Below are 23,538 nucleotides of genomic sequence, written 5' to 3' on the forward strand. Positions count from 1 at the left end.
TGAGAAGATGACTAGTCTTTAGTCTCCTAGGGCAGCTACAAGTACGATTAACTGGTAGCTGTAGAAATTAATCTTTCACAGGTATAGAGTGTAAAATCCAAAACCAAGGGCCTGGTGTGGTTTGCTCCCTCTGCAGGGTCTGGAGAAAGGTCCCTCCTTGTGTTTTCCCAGTTTCTAGGATCGCCAGCAGTCCTTTGTGTCTCTTGTATTGTTGCTGCATCGTCCCAGCCCCTGCCTCCATCAACCCATGGCCTTCTTTGTGTGTCTGTGCCCAAATCTTTGTCTCCTTCTAAGGATACCGGTCACTACCCTTAGGGCTTGCTCTCCAGGAGGGCCTCACCTTGCCTGGATGACATCTGCAAAGACCCTACTCCCCAGGTAGCAGGGACTGGGAGATCAACATCTTTTTTCCAGGTATACAGTTCAGCCTACACCATCTCATTTTAGCCTCCCTTTCTGTTTGTTTGATTTGAAAAAAGCTCCTTTTAAGACTGAAATTATTGTTATTATAGATGGTTGTTTTTATTTATAAATTTTTAAGATTCAGGAAAATACAACCTTTCACATTCCTATCAATCATTCAAATGAACAATTGGCAGATAGTTGCTTCCAGTGATTTTTTTAAAGAATAAAAACATTACAAATATAGATTTAACAATTATTGTTAACCATCTCGTTAGTACATTAGCCTTCTCCTTCTCAAGCAAGGAAATTTTGGAGGTGCTACTGTCATTTAATGAGTAGAGGCTTAGGGATGTTGTTAAATATCCTAGTGCACACGACAACTCTACTTCAAAGATTTACCTGGTTCCAAATATTAATAGTTTTCAAGTTGAGAAACCTTGTGTTAGAATTATAGGGATCTTGACATGTATCCTTCAAGAAATAGTTTTCAGACTTTCGTATACATTTATAAGTCTGAATAAACATGTGGTATTGTGTTGTTATGCATGAATATTCTTTAAATGTATATAAATAGTATCATAACATATTATGCATCTTCATTTTTCCCCTTCAACATTTTTAGATCTATTCATGTTGATATATATGCATGTATATAATATACATATATAATTTCTTTTAGCTCATGTATAGGTTGTTGTTTGAAAAAACGTCTTAGCTGGGTGCAGTGACATACACCTGTAGACCTAGCTGCTTAGAAAGCTAGGACAGGAGGATCAGTTGGGCTCAGGAGTTTGAGGCCAGCCTGGGCAACATAGACCCTTTCTTAAAATCAATCAATTAATTAAATTTAAAAAATACTTAAAAATCTTAACTTGATGAAATAAAAAATGTGCCATATTAGGTATACTCTCTTTCGGGTGGGATCACATTTTATTTCCTTATAACATCTATCAAATATCGAAACCCAAGAGTAGATGCTATAAGGCGGCCCCCCCAATTCTGGTTGGAAAGCATCCCATTTCCTGGGGTGCTAATTCTCTCCATGAACTTAATCCTTCTTGAATATAGCACATCAGAGGCCCCAGGAGTCCTCTATCAGGTGGTAAGGATAATGGCATCGCATCACTACTCTCATCTGTCCACAAAGCAGGGCGCCTTTTGCTTTTCAAATTCTCTAACTTCTTTTCCTCACCATTGGGAGTGGGAGTATCAGAAGCACCAGGGTACCTAGACTAGAATCATTTCCACCAGTGTGGAGGATCTTAAAGAACTTGCTCTGTAATAATCTCCTTAGGCTGCTGTAGAAAACTGCCATAGCTTGGGGTGATTAAACAAGAGAAATTTAAAATTTTTCTCACGGTTCTAGAGGCTGAAGGTTCAAGATTAATGTGTTGGGAGGGTTGGTCTCTGAGGCCTCTCTCCTTGCCTGTACATGGCTGTGTTCCCACCACGTCTACACATCATTTCCCCTCTGTGTTAGTCTATACCCACATGTCCCATTCTTACAAGGACACCTACCAGGTTGGATTAGGGCCTATCTTAATGACCTCATTTTATGTTCATTACCTCTCTAAATAATCTACCTCCAAAGATAGTTATTAGTCAGTGAGGGTTAGAAATTCAACATAGGAATTTGGGAGGACACAATTGATCTCATAACAAACCCCCTCTAATATACTGAGTGAATATTTCCAGGGAATGATAGGGTCACGTGAGTTTTTGTATGCTATCTGATGCTGAGAACTTTATAATGTTTAGCTTGGAGGTTTACTAACCCTACTTTAAATTTAAAGTTAATTTAAAAAAGTCAAGACTCAAGTAAGATCCAACTCAGATTTTGTTTCCCAGAAGAAACTGAATAGGGTGACAAATTTGGAAAAAGGAGGCTGCTTTTGATTAACATCATGGGTTATGCATAGACCTTCATGTATCCAGAATCCACTTGGTTCATCTCAAAGGTTAATCCATAATGGACCCAAAGGAAGGCACCTCAGTCTGAATTAGAAGGCCTGGTTTTGATCTTGGCTGTGGTTCCTTCCTGTGTGATCTTGAACAAGTGTCTTAGCCTTGAAATATCAATGTTCCCCATCTCTAAAATGGAGATCATAATACATCAGTGGATTTCTGCAAGAATAAGACGAGAAAGTGCTTAGTATCTGGTGGGTTTTCAAAAATGATTTGTTTCTGGAATATGAATCTAAGGAGATTGGACTCTTTCCTATTTGCAGCAAGGAGCTTCTTTAGAAGCATGGGAGCGATCTGTTTAAATGTGGGTTTCAGAAAGTTAATTCTGGCTTGGAAGCAGTGCAGAAAAAGAGGTGGGAGTGGGGAGGAGTTGGAAGATCAGTTATTAGGCTTTTGAAAGAATCGAAATGAGAAAGCTGTCTGGACTGAGTGAGTGAAGTGGGTGAGTTGGGGAGAGAGGGGAGAAGGGTGTAGAAAGAAGGGAGAGAGCAGGAAATGAGGGCTATGTAGGAAGGAGGTGGTGCTGGAACTTAAGAAGGACTGGATGTGGGACTGTGAGAAAGAGGAGAGGAGGAGAATGCAGTGCTGCCAGGCTGCTGGGCCTTGTGAAAGCAGGAGGATATTAAGGAAGATAACCAATTCAGACAGAATAGATAAAAGAGGGCATAGAGGAAGAAAACAAGGAGTCTGGTTTTAATCAGCTGCTATCTGAATTGCTTGGAGAACATCCAGGACCAAGAGTGTCAGGGAGAGTGGGTCATTTGTCAAGAGATCTGTGGATAAAGCTCCAGTGGACACTGACATTCAGAGGGTGAGAAGAGAAGAGGAGAAACTGTGAGTGACTTTCCAGGACACCTAGAAAAGGAGGAAGAAGAGGAGCACAGGAAAGTGGGAGGGAGGGGGACCCAGGTGGGAAGGCAGCAGAAGGCACTGGCGGGCTGGTACTGGGAGCATGCTGGTTGGGCATTTCAGAAGCCATAGTCATTTTGGGAGAGCCATGTGAGTTGGGGACATGTGGGGTACAAAAGCCAGAAGGCAGAAGATGAAGATAGAAAGGAAGGGGTGAAGATTATGAATTTTGATAATGAAACAGATTACAAAGAATATCTTAAAGATAAGGGAAGAGGGAAGGTTCTTGTTTCCTTTTAAAGTTACTGGCATGCTGCTGCGCAGTGGGTGGGGTGGGAAAATAGTCAGTGGAGCCAACAGAGGGAGTTCCGGGAAGTAGTGATGGAACCAGGTCCCAGGGAGATGGGAGGGCTTAGGAGAAGAGCCCTCGGGGGAGTCAGTCTTGAAGGGACCTTTTTGTTTTAATTGAGAAAGGAAAGGGATAGGTGGATAGGAGAAAATGTCAGGAGCTGAAAGGGAAAGAGGTAAAGGCTTTCACGCCTGTACTATCCCAGTGAAATGGGACCCCTGTTTCATTTGCTCAGTAAACAAGGTAGAAAGGGGTTGGAAGAGCTGAAGAAGGAGCAGACTGGGAAAAAGTCTAAGGATTGCTCAGCAACTGAAGTTGCGAGGGACAAAGTTGTAGTTACACACATTGCACAGATGGGCCCTCGGTTTCTTGTTCTGACTCATTGCTCAGAGACGGGAAGTGGGTGCTTAGATTCCTCCAAGTGGAGGATTGGCAGGGTTGTAGGAGTCCAGGGGCTGGAGGACTGATGAAGTCTTTTCTAGGTGAGAAGTGCAAATAACAGGGTGAGTAAGGGGAGATAGATCATAGATGTGAAGGGATTGGGGTTCGATGGCTTTACTCAAGCTAGAGAGAAGAATTAGGAAGAGATGAGAAATAGAAGATTTCTGAGATAGATGTTGGGTGGAGAAGTACCTTTAGGTAAACATCTAGGTGGATATGAAGGGAAGGGGGATGAAGGTGCAGGTTACTGGAGTAGAGGAGCAAGGTGCCATGAAGCCAGAGCATCGGGCACATGGACATTACACACAACGATAGGAGCCAGGGTACAGAAAGGAACTGTTAAGGGATTAAAAATCTCAATGGCAGTGTGCTTTGGGGTGGTGAATTGGTCAGCTTACAGATAACCACAAAAATCTTGGTGGCAGTAAAGCCTTGATTAGGTCCTGTATGTGCAGGCAGTCAATCCAGCCCCCTCATCTGGGTAAACGCGCTGACCTTGCATCTGCAGCTTGAATGATGTTTGGCTGATTTAGCTTGGTTATGTTTGGGGTGGGTGGCTGGGATAGCTCTGGTCCTTCACCTGCTGGGACTGATGGGCTAGCTCAGGCATGCTGTTCTTATAATGATGCCAGAAGTGTAAGACAGCAAGCACTTTTCAAATCCTTTGACATTTCATACCTGCTAATATTTCGTTGGCCAGAGGAAGTCATGTGGCTGAGCCCAAAGTCAAGGTGTAAGGAAGTATGCTCTACGCATGTACTTGGGTGGGGTAACAAGTGAGTAGTTTTGAATGAAACCTACTCAATCACAAGTGGCAGGTAAAGAGCTAGGAGGATGGAGAGAGGTGGGGTTGCAAATGGCATTGGATCCTTAAGTGATGGTGACAGAGGGGCAAAGGTGGGAAGAAAGGGTGCTGTCTACTCTGCTCCCATCCTGAGATACAAGTGGCCCCAACTGAGTGTTTGGCAAAAAAAAAAATCATTTGATTCGAAAAGAGACAGATTTTTGTGTTGTGAGGAGTCAAATAGACAGAGCTGGAATTGTGGCGGGCACAGAGGGAGGAGTTCAAAAGAGGCATCATGAGGCACTGGGGTCAGAGAACAGCTGCCCAAGTGGGGAATTCTAGCCTTTAGGAACAAGACTGCCAGAACACATGCGCGCGCACACACACACACACAGACACACGCGCGTGCGCACGGGCACACACATGCATTCACCCTCCCATGCACCCCTCCCCCATGCACACACGTGCAGCTGCTAGAGTGCTTGGGTTGACCCAAGGGAAATTTCGTGGAAGCCTTATTGTTTGGGGGAAGGCGTTGTGAAGACCAGCCAACCCTCTACTTTGAAGGGGGGTTGGGGTACTGAGCTCTTTCAAACTGAGGAGGGCAGATGCTTCCCAGGGAGGGGATGATGTTTCCAGGGGAAGTTGGTCACAGCTCCACACTATGCTTGGGATTTCACAATTGCTTTCACTCTGCTTTTTTTTTTTTTTTTTTTTTCGGCACTACAAATAAGGAAGTGAGAGGGTGGGTGTGGGAAGGAAACTATTTAAATGGAGATGCAGTAATAGAAATAACATCCATCCTTGGAAAGAGCGACTGTAGAAGAGAGAGAGATGGGGGTGGGACACCTCAAACCATTATGTTCTCTCTGCAGAGCATCTCACTACCCTCCAGCGTTCCTGACCTTCTCTCTCCAAGTCGGCTCTAAGCTCCTTGTGGGTAAAGGCTGGCTTGTCTTAATCTCAGTTGTATCCTCAGTGCTGTGGTTCACACTGAAAGTAATAGGTGCTCATTGTATATGGATATCCTGACTGGATAAATGAATGGATGAATGATGGAAAATTAAAAAGCTAGTATGTTCATCTCCACACAAAAGAACTCCAAACTTTCATTTGGTAACATCACTCAACAAAAATTTGGGGACCTCCTGAATTTTAAATAGGATGACTAGGCCTTCATAGAGAATGAGACATAGTCCTCGCCAGATGGTTGCTTGTCTTCGCTTCCAGCTATGGGAGCAGCAGCTCACACTACAGAGTCACGTTGGGATGTTTCAGGCCTCAGTTTGTCCACCTACAGAAAGGGGAGGTTGAAGCACATGCTTTCAGATTTCTTTCCTACAAAGCTGTTTGGAGCCCTTGGTAGTCTATTGTTCATCGTGAGCTCTAAAACAGAGAGAACAGTTAGATTTTTCTGAAACCTATTTGACTTGTTTTTTTGTCCTTTCTCTTTTTGTTTTGAGAACATCTTATGGAACTGGTTTTCTAAGGAGCACATTTTGGGGAGTGTAGGTTTAGATTGATACTGGTGGGCCAATCCGTGTATAGAATTTTATCTGAAGGTCATTCCCATACACTTGCATCAAATGTAACTTTTTAAAATTTCTCTATGCTTAGGATGGGGTGGCTGTTTTTTTTTTTTTTTTTTTGGTACTGGGGATCGAACTCTAGTCCTTGTGTTTACAAGGCAGGCAGCAGAATCACTGAGCTAAATCCCTGGCCTGGGCTGCTCTTTAGAGGACCCAGTAGGGACATCCATCTGGGTATGCTTGCTGTGTCCTGTGATGTTGGAAGTGGATGTTCAGGTTTTGGAACTGGGCTGCACTTGTGAGGGTTTCGCTTTCATCCACTTTCTCTAGTAGGTTTGAGGTACCCACGATACCTTTCTGCCCCAGGGAAGGAGAGGATGAGTGGATTAAGTTGTGCAGGATTGTGGTCAGAGATTGGGAGTGTTAGACATGACATGGGACAGAGTTAGGATTTCTGAAAATCAAGGAGTTCCAAGGTAAGGCACTAAGTCTAGAAAAGAGGGTATTAGCTGCTGAATCCCCCTTGGATTATCTACATGGACAGAATGTGGCCTCGGGTATTGCATCAGCTGGCTGTTCAGGTATATGGCCAGGTGGTTAAAAAATGGGAGTAATGGTAATGTATAGGCCTCCCATATATTTCCCCTGAATAAGAGCCATGGCCTCCTAATTGCTCTCTCTGTGTCCTCATGTTTTCCTTTCAAAACCATTTCTAAACTAAGGCTTGGTGCAACATGCCTGTTATCCCAGCTACATGGGAGGCTGAGACAGGAGTTGAGGCTGCCTGGGCAACTTAGGGAGACCCCGTCTGAAATCAGAAGGACTGGGAATATAGCTCAGTGTCTCCCTACATTCAATCTCACTATTCCAGTATCGTAACAAACAAATGAAAAAACACACGATAAAAACAAGACCAAAATCAGGTCCCACACCATCCAAAACACAGACTTTGTCCCCTCACTCGCTCTGGTTAATGGCTTCCCAAGACCTCTTTAGGTCGATTCCCAGGTCTACTCTCAACCTGACTTTTCCGTTTCCCATTCTCTGCTCCTCTTTCCTACCCCAGCTACCCTCCAGCCAGACAGAATTTCTTAGGGTTTCCTGAGCCTCCCATGTGCTTTCATCTCTCCCTGTCTTTACTCATTACCTCTGCTGGAACCCCTCCCTGGTGGCCTAGTCCAGCGATACTGCTCATTCTCTAAGTGTCCATCGCTTTCATTATGACTGTTGCTTGCCCTTCTATTTTCCCTCACTGTGTAAGCTCTGAGTGGGATCTTTGGGGCTTGGGGACTTTACAGGGTGCCTAGCAAGTAGCAGGTATTTATTGGAAAAGTTTTGAATGAATAAGTGTGAGTTTTGAGTTTTGTTGAACAAAGTGGGCATTGTGACCCCCCTAATTGCTTCTTGTCTCTTTCTCACAGACACTCATGTATAAAATATATATATATATATTTAGCTAATCTGAAATAATAGATTTCCACCCTGGTTTAGCAAAGAGATGGCGTTATAGTATATTTTTTAAAAAGAGAAGTAGTTTTGTTACCTTCCAAGCATGGCCTATTTTTAAAAGCTAAGATTTAAATAGGTACTAATAAGTAAAGTGGGAAAATTAATGCAAAATTATTGGTTTGTATTAGTCATGATTATATAATAATATGTTATAAACAAAGGACCGTAAACATTTCAGAATTATCATTGGAGCCCCAAAATTGAAGCCATGCTGACAGAATCATTAATTTTTTGAGCCTTGGGTTTGAAAAAGATACTAATTTTCTATTTAAAAATTCAAAAAAATCTTTTTACTGTTAAGTAAAACCTAAAACATTGTAGAGGAAAATGTAATTAGAACCTTCTACCTTCGGAGGATAATGGAAATTGCACTTGAATTATTGCAACTCTGGATTAGCAGCCTTAGATGAGGTGTGTTGTTCCATAGTAATTCACTGTTACAGGCAGTGTCTGGCATAGGTGGGTCCCGTGTGTGTCATTCAGATGCATTTAGTTACTGTGAGATGAGCCCATACGTTTTATCTTCTATGCCAATTGCAATTTGCGTTATACCTGTGGCATTTCTTAGATTGTTGGGTTGAGAAGGATTCCGAAGCTTTGTCAGGGCTCAGGAGTACGGGGCCATGGTTAATTAGTGAATTGTGCTGTGGGGATGGGAAGGAAAGATTCATGTGTTTACCTGTTTTATCTAATAAATCCCCAAAACTGATATAATTCTAATCAGTGTGATATAAAACTAGAAACAAGGGACTTATTGTTCAAGTACTTAAATTTAAGATTCAGTTACATCACTTACTGGTTCTGTGATCCTGAGCAAAATCATATTTTGTTGCTGAGCTTCACTTTCTCAGTAGGTAAAGAAAGTTGAAAAAATGAGCATCTACTTGTCATGAAGCTTAGATGAGAGGGTGTTTTGTAAAAGCTAAGGTATTCCACACACGTTACGGCAGTTAGCAGGGAGGCCAGGAGGTGAGATTCCACCTCCCATTTTTGCAGAGCAGCTCTGCATTTAACTCTTATGTTTTAGGGTTTGTTGTTTCATTCATTCATTCATTCATTCATTCATTCATCGTTTCTTTCTCCTTTTGAGTGAGAGTGAAGAATACAGTCTCAGTGGTTTAAGAAAAGGAAGGTAGTGTTCCAAAGGAAGGAAGCCTGATCAGAGTACCTTGACACCTTGGCTCTGCTGCCCCTTCCTCCGCTTCCCAGCTCTGTGATCGTGAATGTTGTTTTCTGTCCTAGGTTCCTGGGGCCCTCCCTTCTTCAACTATGCAAGGAGAGGGTTGGAGGTGACCTCTCTAGTTCTGATTTTCATTCTCTTCTAGAAGCGGCAGTTGTGCCCTGTTACCCTGTTAAGGGTGGAGTTATAGAGCTGGTCTGCCCATTGTCTGACCCAGATATCTCTCTGGAATCCTTTGAACTTCCACTTGTTTCCTCTCACTAGTCAGTCAGTAAACACTTATGTATGACTGACTCTGTGCTGGGTGTTATCCCCACCATTCTTCAAAGCTCTTCAAGCTGCTAATATATGTCCTGGTCTGGGAGAGTCCCCAGAGCCCTCCACACTGTGTCTTCTCCTTGCCGCCATCTTCATTTTGCCTCACATGCTGTGTCATGCTGTAGGATAGAGCATGAGTTGTTGGTACTCTTTTTTTTGTTTGTTACAGGAATCGAACTTGGGACCTTGTGCTTGCAAGGCAGGCAGTGAAACCACTGAGCTAAATCCCGGCCCCTAGAGCATGAATTTTTGACCGTGTACTCTAGGGGTTGGCAGTGGAGGTGGTCAATGGGGACCTGGGGTTGTGGTAATAGGTAAGATCATCAGTCATTTTACCCCAAGCATGGATGTATACATGGATGACTGAAGTGTTTTTCTGATTCAGATTCCTCTCCTTTAGTCACTTTTCTCACATGGTGACTTCCCGAGTGAGGGGTAGGATGTGGTATGGTTATTTGGTGGCAGGCTTTGTGTCACCCCTCCTCATTTCTTAGGCAGCGGATAGGATGGGGGGCTGCAGAGGGACCCAATTTCCCTACCACATTATGGAAGCAGAGAAGGCTGGACTGTGAAAACTGGTGCCCACAGCTCTTTTAGATGAGGAGATAATGGAGTAGGGGCCTGGAGGAGAGGGAGTGAGCATGAGAAGTTTTGAGGAGGGATATTCCAGGCAGTGGGAATAGCAAGCACAAAACCTCTGAGGTTGGACTGGCATATCAGGCATAGTGAATGTGGGGAAGAGAAGGAGGAGACGAGATACCTGGCCAAAGGGCAGACTGTAACAGTATAGAGAACCTTGGATTTCATTCTGAGCATGGTGAAAATCCCTGCAGACTTCTGAGTAAAGTAGTGGTGACTTCCATTTTTGAAAGATCACTCTCACTGCAGTGTAGAAAATATTACATAGGGGACAAAGGTGGACACAGGGAGACCTGAGAGGGGGCTGGCTGGGCTGGAGCCTCATCTAGGAAAGAAAGGAACACTCAGGTAGTTAAACTGACCAGGGTGTAGCCACAGCCCTGCCTTGTGAGGTCCTGGGTCCTAGGCTAAGCCTGGACTATCCAGTGACAGGGTCATGAAACCCTGAGGAGACTGGAGGTGGACAAGGAAAGATGCGTGATTGCGCAGAGGCCTGGGCTAGACTCTGGAGCCGGACTTAGTTGTCCCATTCATCCAGTTATTCATTCATCTTGCATTTATTCAGTTTTAAATTTTAAAGTGTAATTTCCATTTTACTTTCTCCCAGAAGCCAGTTTTAATTCAGTCCTTCAGGAGTCAGCTCCTTACGTGGGCACTGCAGAAGTTTTGGGGCAATATCGTGTCTCTGAACTGGGGTGAGAGTATCTGGTCCTTCCATGCCTCATGAGGACAATTCCTGATGACCTTGCTACGAATGGCACCACTCATATAGAAATGTGGTCGCACATACATCTTGGGAAGCACATCGGTGTCAAAGACACTCTTCAGTAATGTCCCTAGTGGCTGTGGCCTCTACTTCATTTTTAATGACGAACTTCTTTAGGGTCTTGTCCTTGAATACAAATAGGACAAAATCTATGCAGCAAATAGATTGCCTCTGGCTGAGGCCCTTTGTGGCATGCATGATGTTCCTGTTTTCATTTTCTTCTTGGAAGTGAGGCCCTCTGAGCTGTCCCCTATTAACTGTGTGACTTTGGGATAATTATTTCACAGCTCTGAAGGGCCTGAGTTTATTCATCTCTAACATAGGGATCATAATAATCCCTACTTCATAGAGTTGTGGTGACATTAGGTGACTTCGGATGTAACACACTTGGCATAGTGCCTTGGCCAGAGTTAGTGTGATGCTAGTATTTCCTGTAATGATAGTTGTAAGACACATGTGCTAGAAGAACTGTGGCAGCCTATTCAGTGGCTTTCTAAAATCGCAAGAGGATCAGATTATCATCGGCCTTGTCCTGAATGCTGATCTGCAGTTCTCTCAAGTCGGAGGCTGCCGTGGCCTGCTTTTGGATCTGGGCTCAGCCCTTGCCTCTATATAACCCTTACTGGAGGTAGCATTTGTGGACATGGCCCTGCACTGCGTCCTGTCCTAGTGTGCCCACCTCTGGCCATCACACTGCCTTTCTGACAGCCTGCTCTGCACCTCACACCTCCCAGGTGTACTCTGTAGGTGGGCTGAGCCAGGCCCCCATGTGTCCAAGAGTGAAGCTGCGGGTTTCTGGTTTGGGTCCGCACTGTTCGAGTCTGTCCAGAGTCTCTACTAATCCCTTCTGCCTTCTCCCTGCCAGCATGGCACCTCTTGCTTTGTTAATGGATAATTTGTCAAGTAATGGGAATAATTAGCACAGTGGGAGCTTTACTGTGTCCTGGAAAGAGAACAGAGAGGTCCCCCCCGTCACCACCAGCACCCCGCAGCACCACATGTAATTGCTGGGCAGACTTATTTTCTCTTGTCTGTGTCTCTCTCCCCTTCTCTTGCATGTGTTTGATTTCTCTCTCTCTCTCCCTTTGTATAGAGAGAGCTGGCTAGGAGAAAAGACCCGTAAATTGCACTCTTGCTGGGCTGGTGCTGTGAAAACTGGCTAAGATTGTCTTCCAGGGCTGAATAATTTCCCTTTCCCCTATGCGTTTTGAGGGGCACGATCAGCTAAGCACCTAGCTTATCCAATCCCCTTTCCCCTCCCCATTTCTTCTTTTTCTTCCCTCCTCCTTCTCCCCTTCCCCATCCCTTCATGTAAAGAACTCACTGGCTCTCAATTGAATCTTTTTTAATGGTCCCAAGAGGCGAGGATCTTGAAGGGCGATTATCTTCATTATAAATTATTAACTCTCCAAGCAGCCAGATGGCTTCCCAACCTGTGGTTGGGAATTCTGGGCTAGGGAGGCCTGCTGGCAGGCAGGGGAGGGGACAAGAGGAAGGAGGAGACGGACTTGTGAGTGACCACAGTTTCTCTGGGGGTGCTGGGGAAACTGGCAACACCTTGCAGGGCCTGAGTTCTGTGGTCTCCAGGGAAGAGTTTATTGTTGTTGCGTTTTCCCCCTTTTGTAACTCAGGGCTCTCTTAGGGATGGAGTAGAGGTGGTAGGTAGACAAAAAACCAATGCCATGAGTTGCTTCTGATGTAAACCTTAGAAGATTGTTAAGGTCTAGTAAGAAGGAGTGATTATTGCCTGACTTTGTGTAGTCTCAATTTCACAAGATCCTAGAAGGGGTAGCTATTGTTATCCCCAATTTATGGAGGAAGAACTGACAATGAGGCATCAGCACTTTCTGTATGATTGCTTGGCCAACGGTTAGAGAAAGCCTGGCTCTGACCCCCAGTCCAGTGCTCTCTTCTCACAGACTTCTTCCCAGCTGGCTTTCCCTGCTCATCCTGCAGGTTCCCATGCATCTTCCCCCTCCTCCGAGAGGCCTTCCCTGACTGTATCAGCCCAGAGCCACCTCCTGTTCCTCTGGACTCTACTGTTTCCATGCATGACTTATTCAGTACTGGACACACAACCCTAAAAGATGTCCAGCCTCTTCTGGGACTAGGCGAGTCTGTTTATCTGGAGGTTGTCTGTTGTCTACTTGTGAGATCAAGACATAAATACTCCTTCTAGGATTTCTGTTAACTAGAAAGAAGCCTACCCAGAGGGCAACAGAGAATCCCTGGGGCCTTCCAATTTGAGAATGCTTCAGACTCCTGAAGATACTGCTCAGGTGACTGCTGAGTTGCCTCTATAATCCTCAAACCCTAGTATCTCCAAAGATTTTTTTACATAAAGGGACTCAGGTATGAATCTTCACATTGCCCATGATACTGTGGTGGCGTGGGAAAGTTCATCTGTCCCAATTACTGTCCCTGAGCAGGCTGGGAGAAACGGCAACATTAGCTGGACTGAATGGGAGCGTCAAGGACAACAGCTCACTGTAGCAGAAGCAGCTACAAATCACTTGTTAGTTCACAGGTACTTATCTTAACCTTAGTACTGTGGACTTGAATTGTAGTAAGTGCCTTACTCACTGTTGTCATTCACTGTTAACAGATGAAGCACTCACTTCTTCAAGTTCAGACAGGCAGCAAGTGGTAGATCTGAGATTTGAACCCGGGAAGTCAGACTCTAGAGCCCATGGCTTTAACTACGGTACCATGCTACCTCAATGAAAGGGACACTCCTCGTGCACCAGTGTTCTGCCCTGGAGCCTGGAGGCTGCCCACCAGCACAAGCCAGCCCACCCTTGGCACCATCTGCCTCCCGCTTTTAGTCTGTGGACTTACTTCATTTAGACTCAAGTCTTTCTTCTCTATTAGTGTGTAAGTGCCTTGCAGGGTTTGAACTATTTTTATTTATCCCTATATCTAGGAAATGAGTGTTCCACAGTTAAAAAAAGATAATGAAAAGACTTCCATTCACTACCCTCCAGCTTACCTACATCCATCTCAAAATGTGGTGCTTAGAGGAAAACTCCATTGACAAGCACTGAGGATCGTCTCCTCTTCGTATTTCAGTTCATGTAGTCTAAGTTTACATTTGGTTATCTGAAAGCCATAAAACCCTAAAAAAGATATGTATACATACGTATAAATGTATATACACATATGTGTGTGACACCTTGTTTATTTACTTTCTCAATTCCTGCTATTATGTGTTGCAAATTGCACCTTCCATCCTTATGGGTTGTTTATACTGGGGAAATCAGGTTGTATAATTTTCCATTTACCTCCATCAAATGTTCTCCTGTTGGACATAGGCTGTGGTTGAAATCTTCTATGATCTCTTGGGATCTCTACAGCCTCATTCACATACTTGGTAACTCTGAATGTCAGCTCATCCACAAATGTGACCAGTGACTGCTCTGTTTCCATTGACTTCCTCCGGGTTCACACTTTCTTTGATTGCTATTCTTTACCCAGTGACAAGTGTTCTTGGTTCTGTCCACCTCACATTCCTCATATCACATATCACGAGACACTTTCTCAAAAAGTCTGATGAGGTTCATATGTAACTCCTGTGCATCTCTACTGTAATAAGTATTCATTACAGAAAAGGACTTTAGGTTGGTTCAACATGATCATTTCTTGGTTCTTAGAAGAAACTTAGTTTTGAACCAAAGAAGATTAAGTTCTAAGTTAAAGGAGAAAGTCTTCCTGTGTCTCCCTCTCAGTCCTCGTTTGTCTTGCATAATATAAATGCACACCCTCTCTATGTACCCATTTGATAGACTGGAGTTGAGGTCCTTGGGGACCGTTTCCCCTTCTCTTTCCTGAAGGGGGAGGTATGGTGCTCCTCTGATGGGGTAAACCTGGGAAGCAGGATCTGGAAGCAACTGAACAGATTTCATGGATGGAAGGAGGGGACTGTTTCAGGACATGACAAAATTGTGAAAGAGAGGACTGGTGTATGCAGTGGACTGGGGAGAGAGAAGTGCAGTGGCTTCCTGTTGCACAGGAAGATATGGTGGATATTGGCCCATATTTTCTTGGATGAGAGGTTGGCTTTGGAAATTGTACTAAGTTCCAGCCTCCAAACAGAAGCTAGTAATAAATTTTCTTTGAAACTCTTCTTCAGGTGACATAATAAAAATAGTCGATGAACATATGTGTCAGGAAGTGTACTAAATGGTTTGTATTGAAATGTATACCTAGAAAAATGCATACATTGTATGTATGCAGCTCAGCCAATGCACACTCACACCCTGAGCACATTGCGTGTCACCCAGATCACCAAATGAATTCTTTTACCTCTTTTGCCCTCTTCCTGTCAATAACTACTGTTCTGACATTTAACAGCACAGAATAAATAATTTTGTCTCTTTTTATGTTTTATATAAATGGAACGCAAGCAGTATGTGCTCTTCTGTGTCTTATTTTGCTCAACATTATGCTTGTGAAAGTCATCCATGCTTCTGTTTAGAGAAGAAAACCCATCATTCTCAGAGTTGTACAGTATTTTATACAAACAGACTATAATTTATCCATTCTACTGTAGATGGACATTTAGTGATCTTCTGGATTTGGCTATTATGGGTAGTGTTGCTGTAAATATTCTCACATGTCTTTGGTTGGACATATGTAAGCATTTCTGCCAGTGTGTAGCTAGGAGGGGAGTTGTGACATCATGGGGTAAAAATGTTCAGCCTTAGTAGATCCTGCCAACATAATGTCCCAGAAATAGTTGTACTTCTATTCATTTTTACATTTAATAAATTTAAAATCACCCATAGAATAGATACTATCATTCTTCCTTCTTTTTTTTGGATGAACAAATAAAAGCCTAAGGGAGTTGTCCAAGGTTAAATAGCTGTAGCAATGAGAATCTGAGCTTAAGTCCAGCTCTGTGAGACTACAGGGTCCATGCTCCTCATGTACAGCGTTCACACCTGGAGAGGCGCCTGCCGTGACCTCCCTCACTGTGCCTTGGCTACACATCAGTGTAGAAGGCACTGAGTGTGGTGTGTCAAGGGGGTGTGATTTAGTCGAAGCAGCAAACTTCTGAGGTGGTTGCATAGGAACAAGCCTTCATCTACCTCCAGAGCACAGAGGGAGAGAGGAAGCATGCCTGTGTCCTATGCCTTGCATCCATGGGCAAGAGAGCATGCAGAGATTTGGTGGTGGGGTGGGCAGGATGTGAGCCTCAGATTATAGAGTTCTTCCAGGTGTGGATGTGACCATATGAGACGGAAGCCTCTGTTGATTTGTCAGTGATGGTGCTTTTGATGATCTAATATTAGGAGTGTGTCAGTTAGTACTTTTGATCACAACCCAAGTCCAAGTTGCTTTTAAAATGTTTTGGTTTACATAATGAAATTCTCAAGATTCACTGGGCTTCGGGCCTGGGTACACGTAGGTGTTGTAACCACACCACTAGAAATCTGTCTCTATCCATCTCGTGGCTCTTACTTCTTTCCTGTCTTCACCTTAGGTTATAAGAATATCTGCAATAGTAACAATGGTGTTCCAGTTTGGATTGTACTTTAATAGTTTAATGCCATGGTAAGAGAGGCTCTTCTAATAATTCCAGTCAATGTCTCAGCATTAATTTGTCTAATTTGACTAAGTTTGAATGACAGACTCATCCTCTAATGAATTACTGTGGCCGGGAGACTGGAATGTCCTGATTGGCTAAACAGGGTCATGTGATCTGTAATTGGGCTACACCTCTCCTGGATGACATGGGGTGAGATTGGTGGTGAGAATCATTTACCTGTAAAGTGGGATGATGTGTGTAATGAATGAGGAACAAAACCAACAGAGAGTCATGAGAGGGCTTTTCTAGTCCTATGAGGCTTGGTAGAGGGAAGCTAATGAGAAGACTATAGAGGAAAACCTGGAAAGCCCAGGCCAGGGACTGTGGCATGCCTGAGGATGATTGTCATCAAGCCTTCCCACCCAGGCCTGCTTTTGGACATGGTCGGGACTTTCTCATGAGTCTTTTTCAAGCTCAGCTAAAACTCCGAGGCAGTTGCAAAAGGGAGCAAAGGAACTGGAGGTAGGGAGTGGGGAGGGCAAATGGCAGCTAGATCTGAGCTGTCCCTGTGCAAGTGGCCCACATGTCAGAGTTGTGTGAGGCCTGCATGCCTTCTAAGCAGCCGGATTGGGAGACATTTGCAAAGATGTTCACCCCACAGAAAAGTGTGCCGCTCGATAATTATGTAAATTAGCTGGCAATTAGATAATGTCATTCACTTTCCCTCTCCTGCTTGAGTCCCACACAACAGATAAGTGTTTTGAGCTTTGGCATGAGCCGGGGCCCTCCATATGGGATCTGGGGCAGGCTGCCTGCCACCATGGCTATCTGTGCTCAAGGGAGGGTGGCAGTTGGCTGAATGGATGACGGGGCTTCCACTGTCCCATTCCTCCAGTTTGGTGTGTCTAACTGGAGGGCAAAGAATGCTACAGGGTAAATGCTGAGAGGAGTCAGTTACAGTTTCGTGTTTGTTGAGGTAAGGTCATCTCTAGCTTTTGGCCATTTTGGAAATTTCCCAGAGGCCATGGGAATGTTCACAATCCAAGGAAGAAACTCAAGGACTTTAGGAGTGAAAGTGGATAGACCATAAGATATCAAGTCTAGAGAAACCCAATGCTGATTTGTTCTGCTTGGCACCTGTGGAAGAGCAAGTTTGGTTTTCCTCAGTCTACCTTTTTGATCCTCCACAATGCAGTGCTGGGGAACATTGGCATCCCCAAGGCTGCTCTGGCCTGGGGACAAAGGATGGGAGTCTAAGGAAAGGCTTGGCAAGGCAGGATAGATTGGCCACCCTAACGCAGGCTGGGAAAATTCTCATGATCCTCTCTCATAGGAGAGTTTTTCTGGGCAGCCAAGTTCTTAATTCATGGCTTTTCCCAGGCCACTGAGCAGGTGCTGCTTCGCCCTTTTGGATCACTTGAGGGTGGCATCTAACAAAGTGTGTGGGCTTAGAGTTGCTGTCATGTGAAAGGGGGTCCTATGAGATACTACAGAAGTCAAATGACCACAGGGCTTCTCTTCATCTTCTATTTTACTGTTCATTCTTTTTACAAATGTTTCTGGAGCTCCTGCTCCATGACCAGACCTTGTGGCAGATTATCATGGTGAAACAGTTGTTTTCCCCAGAGAATCTCCTAGCAAGCAGATGGACTCCAAGGCTTGGGCTTCTAATTACTGCGCTTTACTGTCCCTAAAGTATCTTTGTCTGCCACCAGATTGTGATGATCTCAAGAGCAAGAATGCTACCTTATTCTGCTCTGATCCAGTAGTGCCTGGAATGAACTGGAGCTCAACACACAGTGGGATTGAACAGCTTCCTCTCTCCACTGTGATGCTGCCTTTTGACTTGGTTGGCACACCACACCTAACACAATGATCATGTTCTTAGGGAGTGTCACACCTCATGACCCAGCCTCCTGTTACCTCCTTCTAGCTTCATGCTTTCTACACATTTCACTTCAGCAGCATCAGTCTCCCTTTTTTTCTTCCAATACACCAGCCTGTTCCACACTCAAGACTTTTGCGTTGGATATTATTTCTGAACATTCTTTACAAGGCTAATTCTCCTACCCTGTGTCATGACTTTCCTTAAATCTGACCTTCTCACAGACTGTAACTTGTGATACTTCCCGTTCCCTTGGTTTACTCCTAGAGTAGTTATTTGATTTCATGCCACCAAAGTGACATCAACCAATTAAAAAATATTTGAAATTTTAATAGGAAGTAGGGAGATCTCTTTTGAAGGATCAAAACAAGAGATGGAGGGAGGGGAAGAAAGGGGAAAAAAATTGAAAGAATGGAAATAAAGGCTTTGCAAATGGGAAAGTGACCATGAGATAGATGGAAGGAGCAGAGAGGGGTGGGAGGGGTAGGGGATAAAAAAAGAATTCAGAGGTGTTATGTACCAACTCCCTATGATAAATGTAATCACTATGTATTGCCAACATGTATGAATAAAAATAAATAAGAAAATGTTTGAAATTTTAGCAGTTGGTTCACATAAACTTGTATGAGTTGGCACCAGCACACACCATGTCCATGTTTCAGTTAAGCGTCACTTGTACCCCGTGAACAACATGCCACACTTTAGAAAACACTTCGTTGACAAAATCTTTTGTAGAATCAACAGCTCCCTTATGATGGATCTAAGCAGCTTGCTGTCAATAGAATTTGTTTGGACATGGGGAGTGAGGGTTGGTACCTGGTTAAGGGAAATACCTGCCTCTTCAAAGCAGTATGGGTAAGAACCAGTTTTGCTGGTGTGGTCATCATAAAATAATGGAGAGTGATGTTCTGACAGATACCATAGTGAACTATCAAATGTGCCAAGTAATATGCAGAGCCTTACCAGCTGGAAATTATATACACTTTTGCACCTGAGCAGAGAATTCACTGTCTTAGTTAGGTGGGCAGTGTTTGCTCTCAGAAACCTGGTCACTCACTTGACCAGGTGCTGTTGCACTTCTAACCCTTGTAATATATTTACTCTTAGCCTGTGGCATTTCTTAACTATGTAGTTGTTACCAATTCTGCAGTTACCATAATTTTTTAAAGTATTGTGTTTTTATATATTGGACTCCACTGACACACACACACACACACACACACACACACACAGATACACACTAGCAACCCATCTTCCACTCCCTTCCAGTTCCAGAAATAAGAAAGAAGGAACCTAGTATTTATTGATCATTTTATACTATGTATAAAATCTCATGCTGTGATCTCCCCATACCTGTCTTGTTTAATCCTTCCTTTAATCATGGAAAGTGGCTGTTATTTTCTCTGTTTTTCAAATGAGGAAATAGAAGCTTAAATAAGTTAAATGTACACATACAGGAACTAGAAAAATGAGGAAATTAAAGCTCAAATATGTTAAATATTTTTCTTAAAGTTCCACATACAGGGTCTAGAATTGAAACAGCCTTTTTTATTTTTTAACCTCAAAGCACTTTATTTTCCTGTAAGGGCTTTTTTCCCTAAAATTTAGTAAATGATAAGGAGTTTTATGCTCATTGCTCACCTTCTAATTTATTTTCATTGATTTTCATAAATATTTACTTCAAAAACTTAATTTGACTTAGGAATTTGTCTAGGGCTCCTATGCTTAAGCAGTGGATTGTCAAATTGAAAAAAATCTGAAAAATCTATATCTTTTAATAGGTAAATAAGTATAAGAATTAGATGTGGACATTTGCATGTATAAAATGTTAGTATTTAAAAGATTTAAATTTGACTGTGTGAATAATATAAAGTGAATAGTCTAAAAATGTGCTGATGTGGCTTTGAGAATTTTACACTATTTTTGGATATGGAAAAACTGAGTGGATCACTAGGAACTGGACCCAGGGTCCCAAAGAGGCTGTGTAAGAGCACGGGTGCTTCTCCTGTTTGAAGGACTCACACTGCAGGAGTCCCTAGAATGAGCTGGTTCGCAGTGAAATAGGGCGCAATGCTTTCCTGACCTGTGACCCTAACCTTCCTCTCCTTCTCTCCCTTCTCTCTCCCCTTGTTCCCCAGGTCTCTGCTGTGGAGTCCCCGGAGGTGGGTTATGAGCAGGACTGCCTCTGGCCAGCACCATGACATCTGAGTCTGCTACCACCCTGCACCAGGCCCTGCTCTGCCTGAGCATTCAGCCGTTGGCTGTTCCCCTTCCCTTGGCCTGCCACTGCTAGGAGGTGAAACTTCAGGACTGGTCCTTGGCCTGTCTCTACCTCTCACCTGGCTCACCTTGTGGCCTGCTCCTCCTCCATCACGGCACTCCTCACCCCAGCCCTGTCCCCAGCCTCCCTGGCTGGGGCCTTTGAGGGCTTGTTGGGAGGAGTGCTTTGCTGAAGGTTTCCTCCCATCGTGCACGCCTTCTACTCCTCCTCGAATCAAGGCCTCCGGATCCGTATGGATAGCTGAGATCTTTTCTTGGAGAAAGACGCTTCCTGCTTACTCCAGTCCCTCACTCACTCACCTGATTGTCCTCTCTTCTGCTGCTCTGTCTCTTCACCGGATTTCTTGTTTGTGTCCCTTGGGCCCCCACTTGGGACTATCTTCTCTTTCCTCCTTCCTCCCTCTCTCAATATTTGTGTCTCCTGTCCCCCAACTCTGTCTCATTTTCCTCTCTCCTGTCCACTGCCAAAGGGAGATCTTTCCCAGAGGGCTGTTCCCTGGCTTATCTGCTCCTCCGGCCTCTATTCCCGCAGCCACCATGACCTTCACTCTCCACTCAGTGTTCTTCACCTTGAAGGTGGGCATCTTGCTGGGGTCTCTGCTGGGGCTCTGCTTGGGCCTTGAGTTCATGGGTCTCCCCAACCAGTGGGCCCGCTACCTCCGCTGGGATGCCAGCACACGCAGCGACCTGAGTTTCCAGTTCAAGACCAACGTCTCCACGGGGCTGCTCCTCTACCTGGACGACGGCGGTGTCTGCGACTTCCTCTGCCTCTCTCTAGTGGATGGCCGTGTTCAGCTCCGCTTCAGCATGGACTGTGCCGAGACTGCTGTGCTGTCGAACAAGCAGGTGAATGACAGCAGCTGGCACTTCCTCATGGTGAGCCGTGACCACCTGCATACAGCTCTGGTGCTTGATGGCCAGAGCCAGTTGGGGGAGCTGCAGCCCCAGCGGCCCTACATGGACGTGGTCAGTGACTTGTTTCTCGGTGGAGTCCCTGCTGACATCCGGTCTTCTGCCCTGACCCTTGATGGAGTACAGACCATACCTGGCTTCAGGGGTTTAATCCTGGATCTTAAGTATGGCAACTCAGAGCCCCGGCTTCTGGGGAGCCAGGGTGTCCAGTTGGAAGCCGAGGGACCCTGTGGTGAGCGTCCTTGTGAGAATGGTGGGATCTGCTTCCTCCTGGATGGCCACCCTACCTGTGACTGTTCTACCACTGGCTATGGTGGCACACTCTGCTCAGAAGGTAAGGCTCTCTCCACTCCTGCTCTTGCTAGAGACCTGTGTGGATTGGGTGAGGGCCAGATGACTGAGAGAAGCCAGCTTTTTAGCTAATGTTAATTGGACCCCTTTCCCTGAAGAGGCATGGAAATCCTTTGCTTGCTCTCAATGGCAAATCCAACAGATCTCAGCAGGAAGTGAAGGCTGACTACTCAACCACAAGCTCTGTACCCAAGTTAAAGGGCTAGATGAACTAGACTGCAGAGTCTGTGCACCAGCAAGTCTTCTTCTGCTGCAGCACAGCTTAGCAGGCTCAACACAGGACAAGAATTGAGACAGCAATTGGCAGAGTGGCTATTCCTGTCCCTGCTGACCCTTTGAGACTTGAGCTCTGGGGATGGATGGGAAACTCCCCATCACTTCCTCCTTTTAACCCTCAGCATAAGGAGTGCCTGTGCAGAAAAGGAGGGTAGATGGATTGCAGGGTTCATGCATGGCCCTATTGTATATCCAGTCCTTCTGTTGTGCCCCCACCCTGGGAAGGGTCTAGAGGGTAGATGAGGCATCTGCCTCTCTTTCTTGTTCTAGCAGTAAGGATTCTTCATGTGAGGCTCCTCTTGAGAGGTAGTTCCTTTTCCTGTCCAGTGTGTTAGGTGCAGAAATCAACTGGAGCCTTGCTCAGCAAGACCCCGACCCTGCGCCAAGGTTCTCCAGCAACTCAAATTGAAGTACAACTTCCCAGAGAGAGGAAAGAAGGATGCTTGCCCAAGGGCATGGGCTGACCTCATCTCCTGCATGAATTCTGTTTGGGATTAGAGCTGAGAGAAGTGATGCAGCCTTCATTTAACAAATACTTAAATTCAAATTCCTGGACCCCTGGACTCACTACAGGCTTAGATTTGGGAAGGAGGGGCCATGTAGGTGACCAAGTCTGTGGGAACTGACCAGATGGGTATGTATTTTGGGAAATTAGGCTGACTAGGAGGCAGGAAGTTGCATTTCTCCTGTTCTTCCTGGGCAAGGAAGGTTCTGGGTTCTTCTAGACTTGTTTTGTGTGCCTTCCCATGCTGGTGTCTTCCTGGGCATGGTGGCCTAGCAAAAGGCAGATCAGTGGTTCTCAGCCTTGGTTGCACATTAAGATTACCTCGGGGGAGTTTAGAAACTTCCAGGGCATGCCCCAAGATCACTAAATCAGAATCTCTGGGGGTTCAGATCCACGCATTTTATATATTTTCAGGGTTTCCTACATGATTGCAAAGTGCATTTAAGGTGAAGAATCAGCTGTTGCAAAGTGGAGGGAGGTGAGGGGTGAGGCTAGGTGAGGCTAGGTGAGGTCTTGGCCCTGACTCTCAGGATCCTTTCATTCAGGTAAGAGCCCACTGCCTGGGATTTGTAATTAATGACTGTGTCTGCAGGTGCTCCTGAAACAGAACACCCTAACCCCTAAAGCAGGTTGTGGTTGACATAAACTTTAGCTATCAATAGCTGTTTAAAAGTATTTTAAAAAAATATCCAAACAAAGCTTATTCCACAGGTGGTGGATGTTGGAGAGTAGGACATGTTGCAGCTTCTGCTGGAGGCCTCACGTAGGTCATGTATGGGCTATTGGAGAAATGCTTCCTGGGGCTCTGCTTCTTTCCTTTCCTGGGTTGGGCATGACATCGTCCTTCCTGTGGATGCGCTGCCCGAGAGGAAGATGCCAGAGATGTACTTTGTCCTTTTAGGGCTTCTATATTTCCCTGTTGAACTGTTCAGTTAAAGGGGTGGAGAAGAAGGGCAGAGGCAACCCTAGTCCACAAAACCACTGTGGGAATGTGGTAAGTGAAGTGCTTTTCATGAGCAGGTGCCTTCTGGAGCTAACCGGTGTTCCAGAGCTTCTTGGCTTTGGAGA

General features: G+C 44.8%; 1 protein-coding gene across 1 annotated transcript in view; it reads left to right on the forward strand.

Moving 5' to 3' along the window:
- The window catches only part of Nrxn3 (neurexin 3), a 1,580,164-nt gene that overhangs the window by 42,106 nt on the left and 1,514,520 nt on the right, over nt 1–23,538 (forward strand). The window contains 1 exon segment of the mRNA XM_087195138.1: nt 20,285–21,672. Coding sequence (XP_087051264.1) covers nt 20,964–21,672 — 709 coding nt within the window. The 5' untranslated portion in view covers nt 20,285–20,963.

This window comes from Heterocephalus glaber, unplaced genomic scaffold, assembly GCF_053883595.1.
Source record: "Heterocephalus glaber isolate CG9 unplaced genomic scaffold, H.glaber_assembly_v1.0 deba00001608, whole genome shotgun sequence".
Classification (NCBI taxonomy): Eukaryota; Metazoa; Chordata; class Mammalia; order Rodentia; family Bathyergidae; genus Heterocephalus; species Heterocephalus glaber.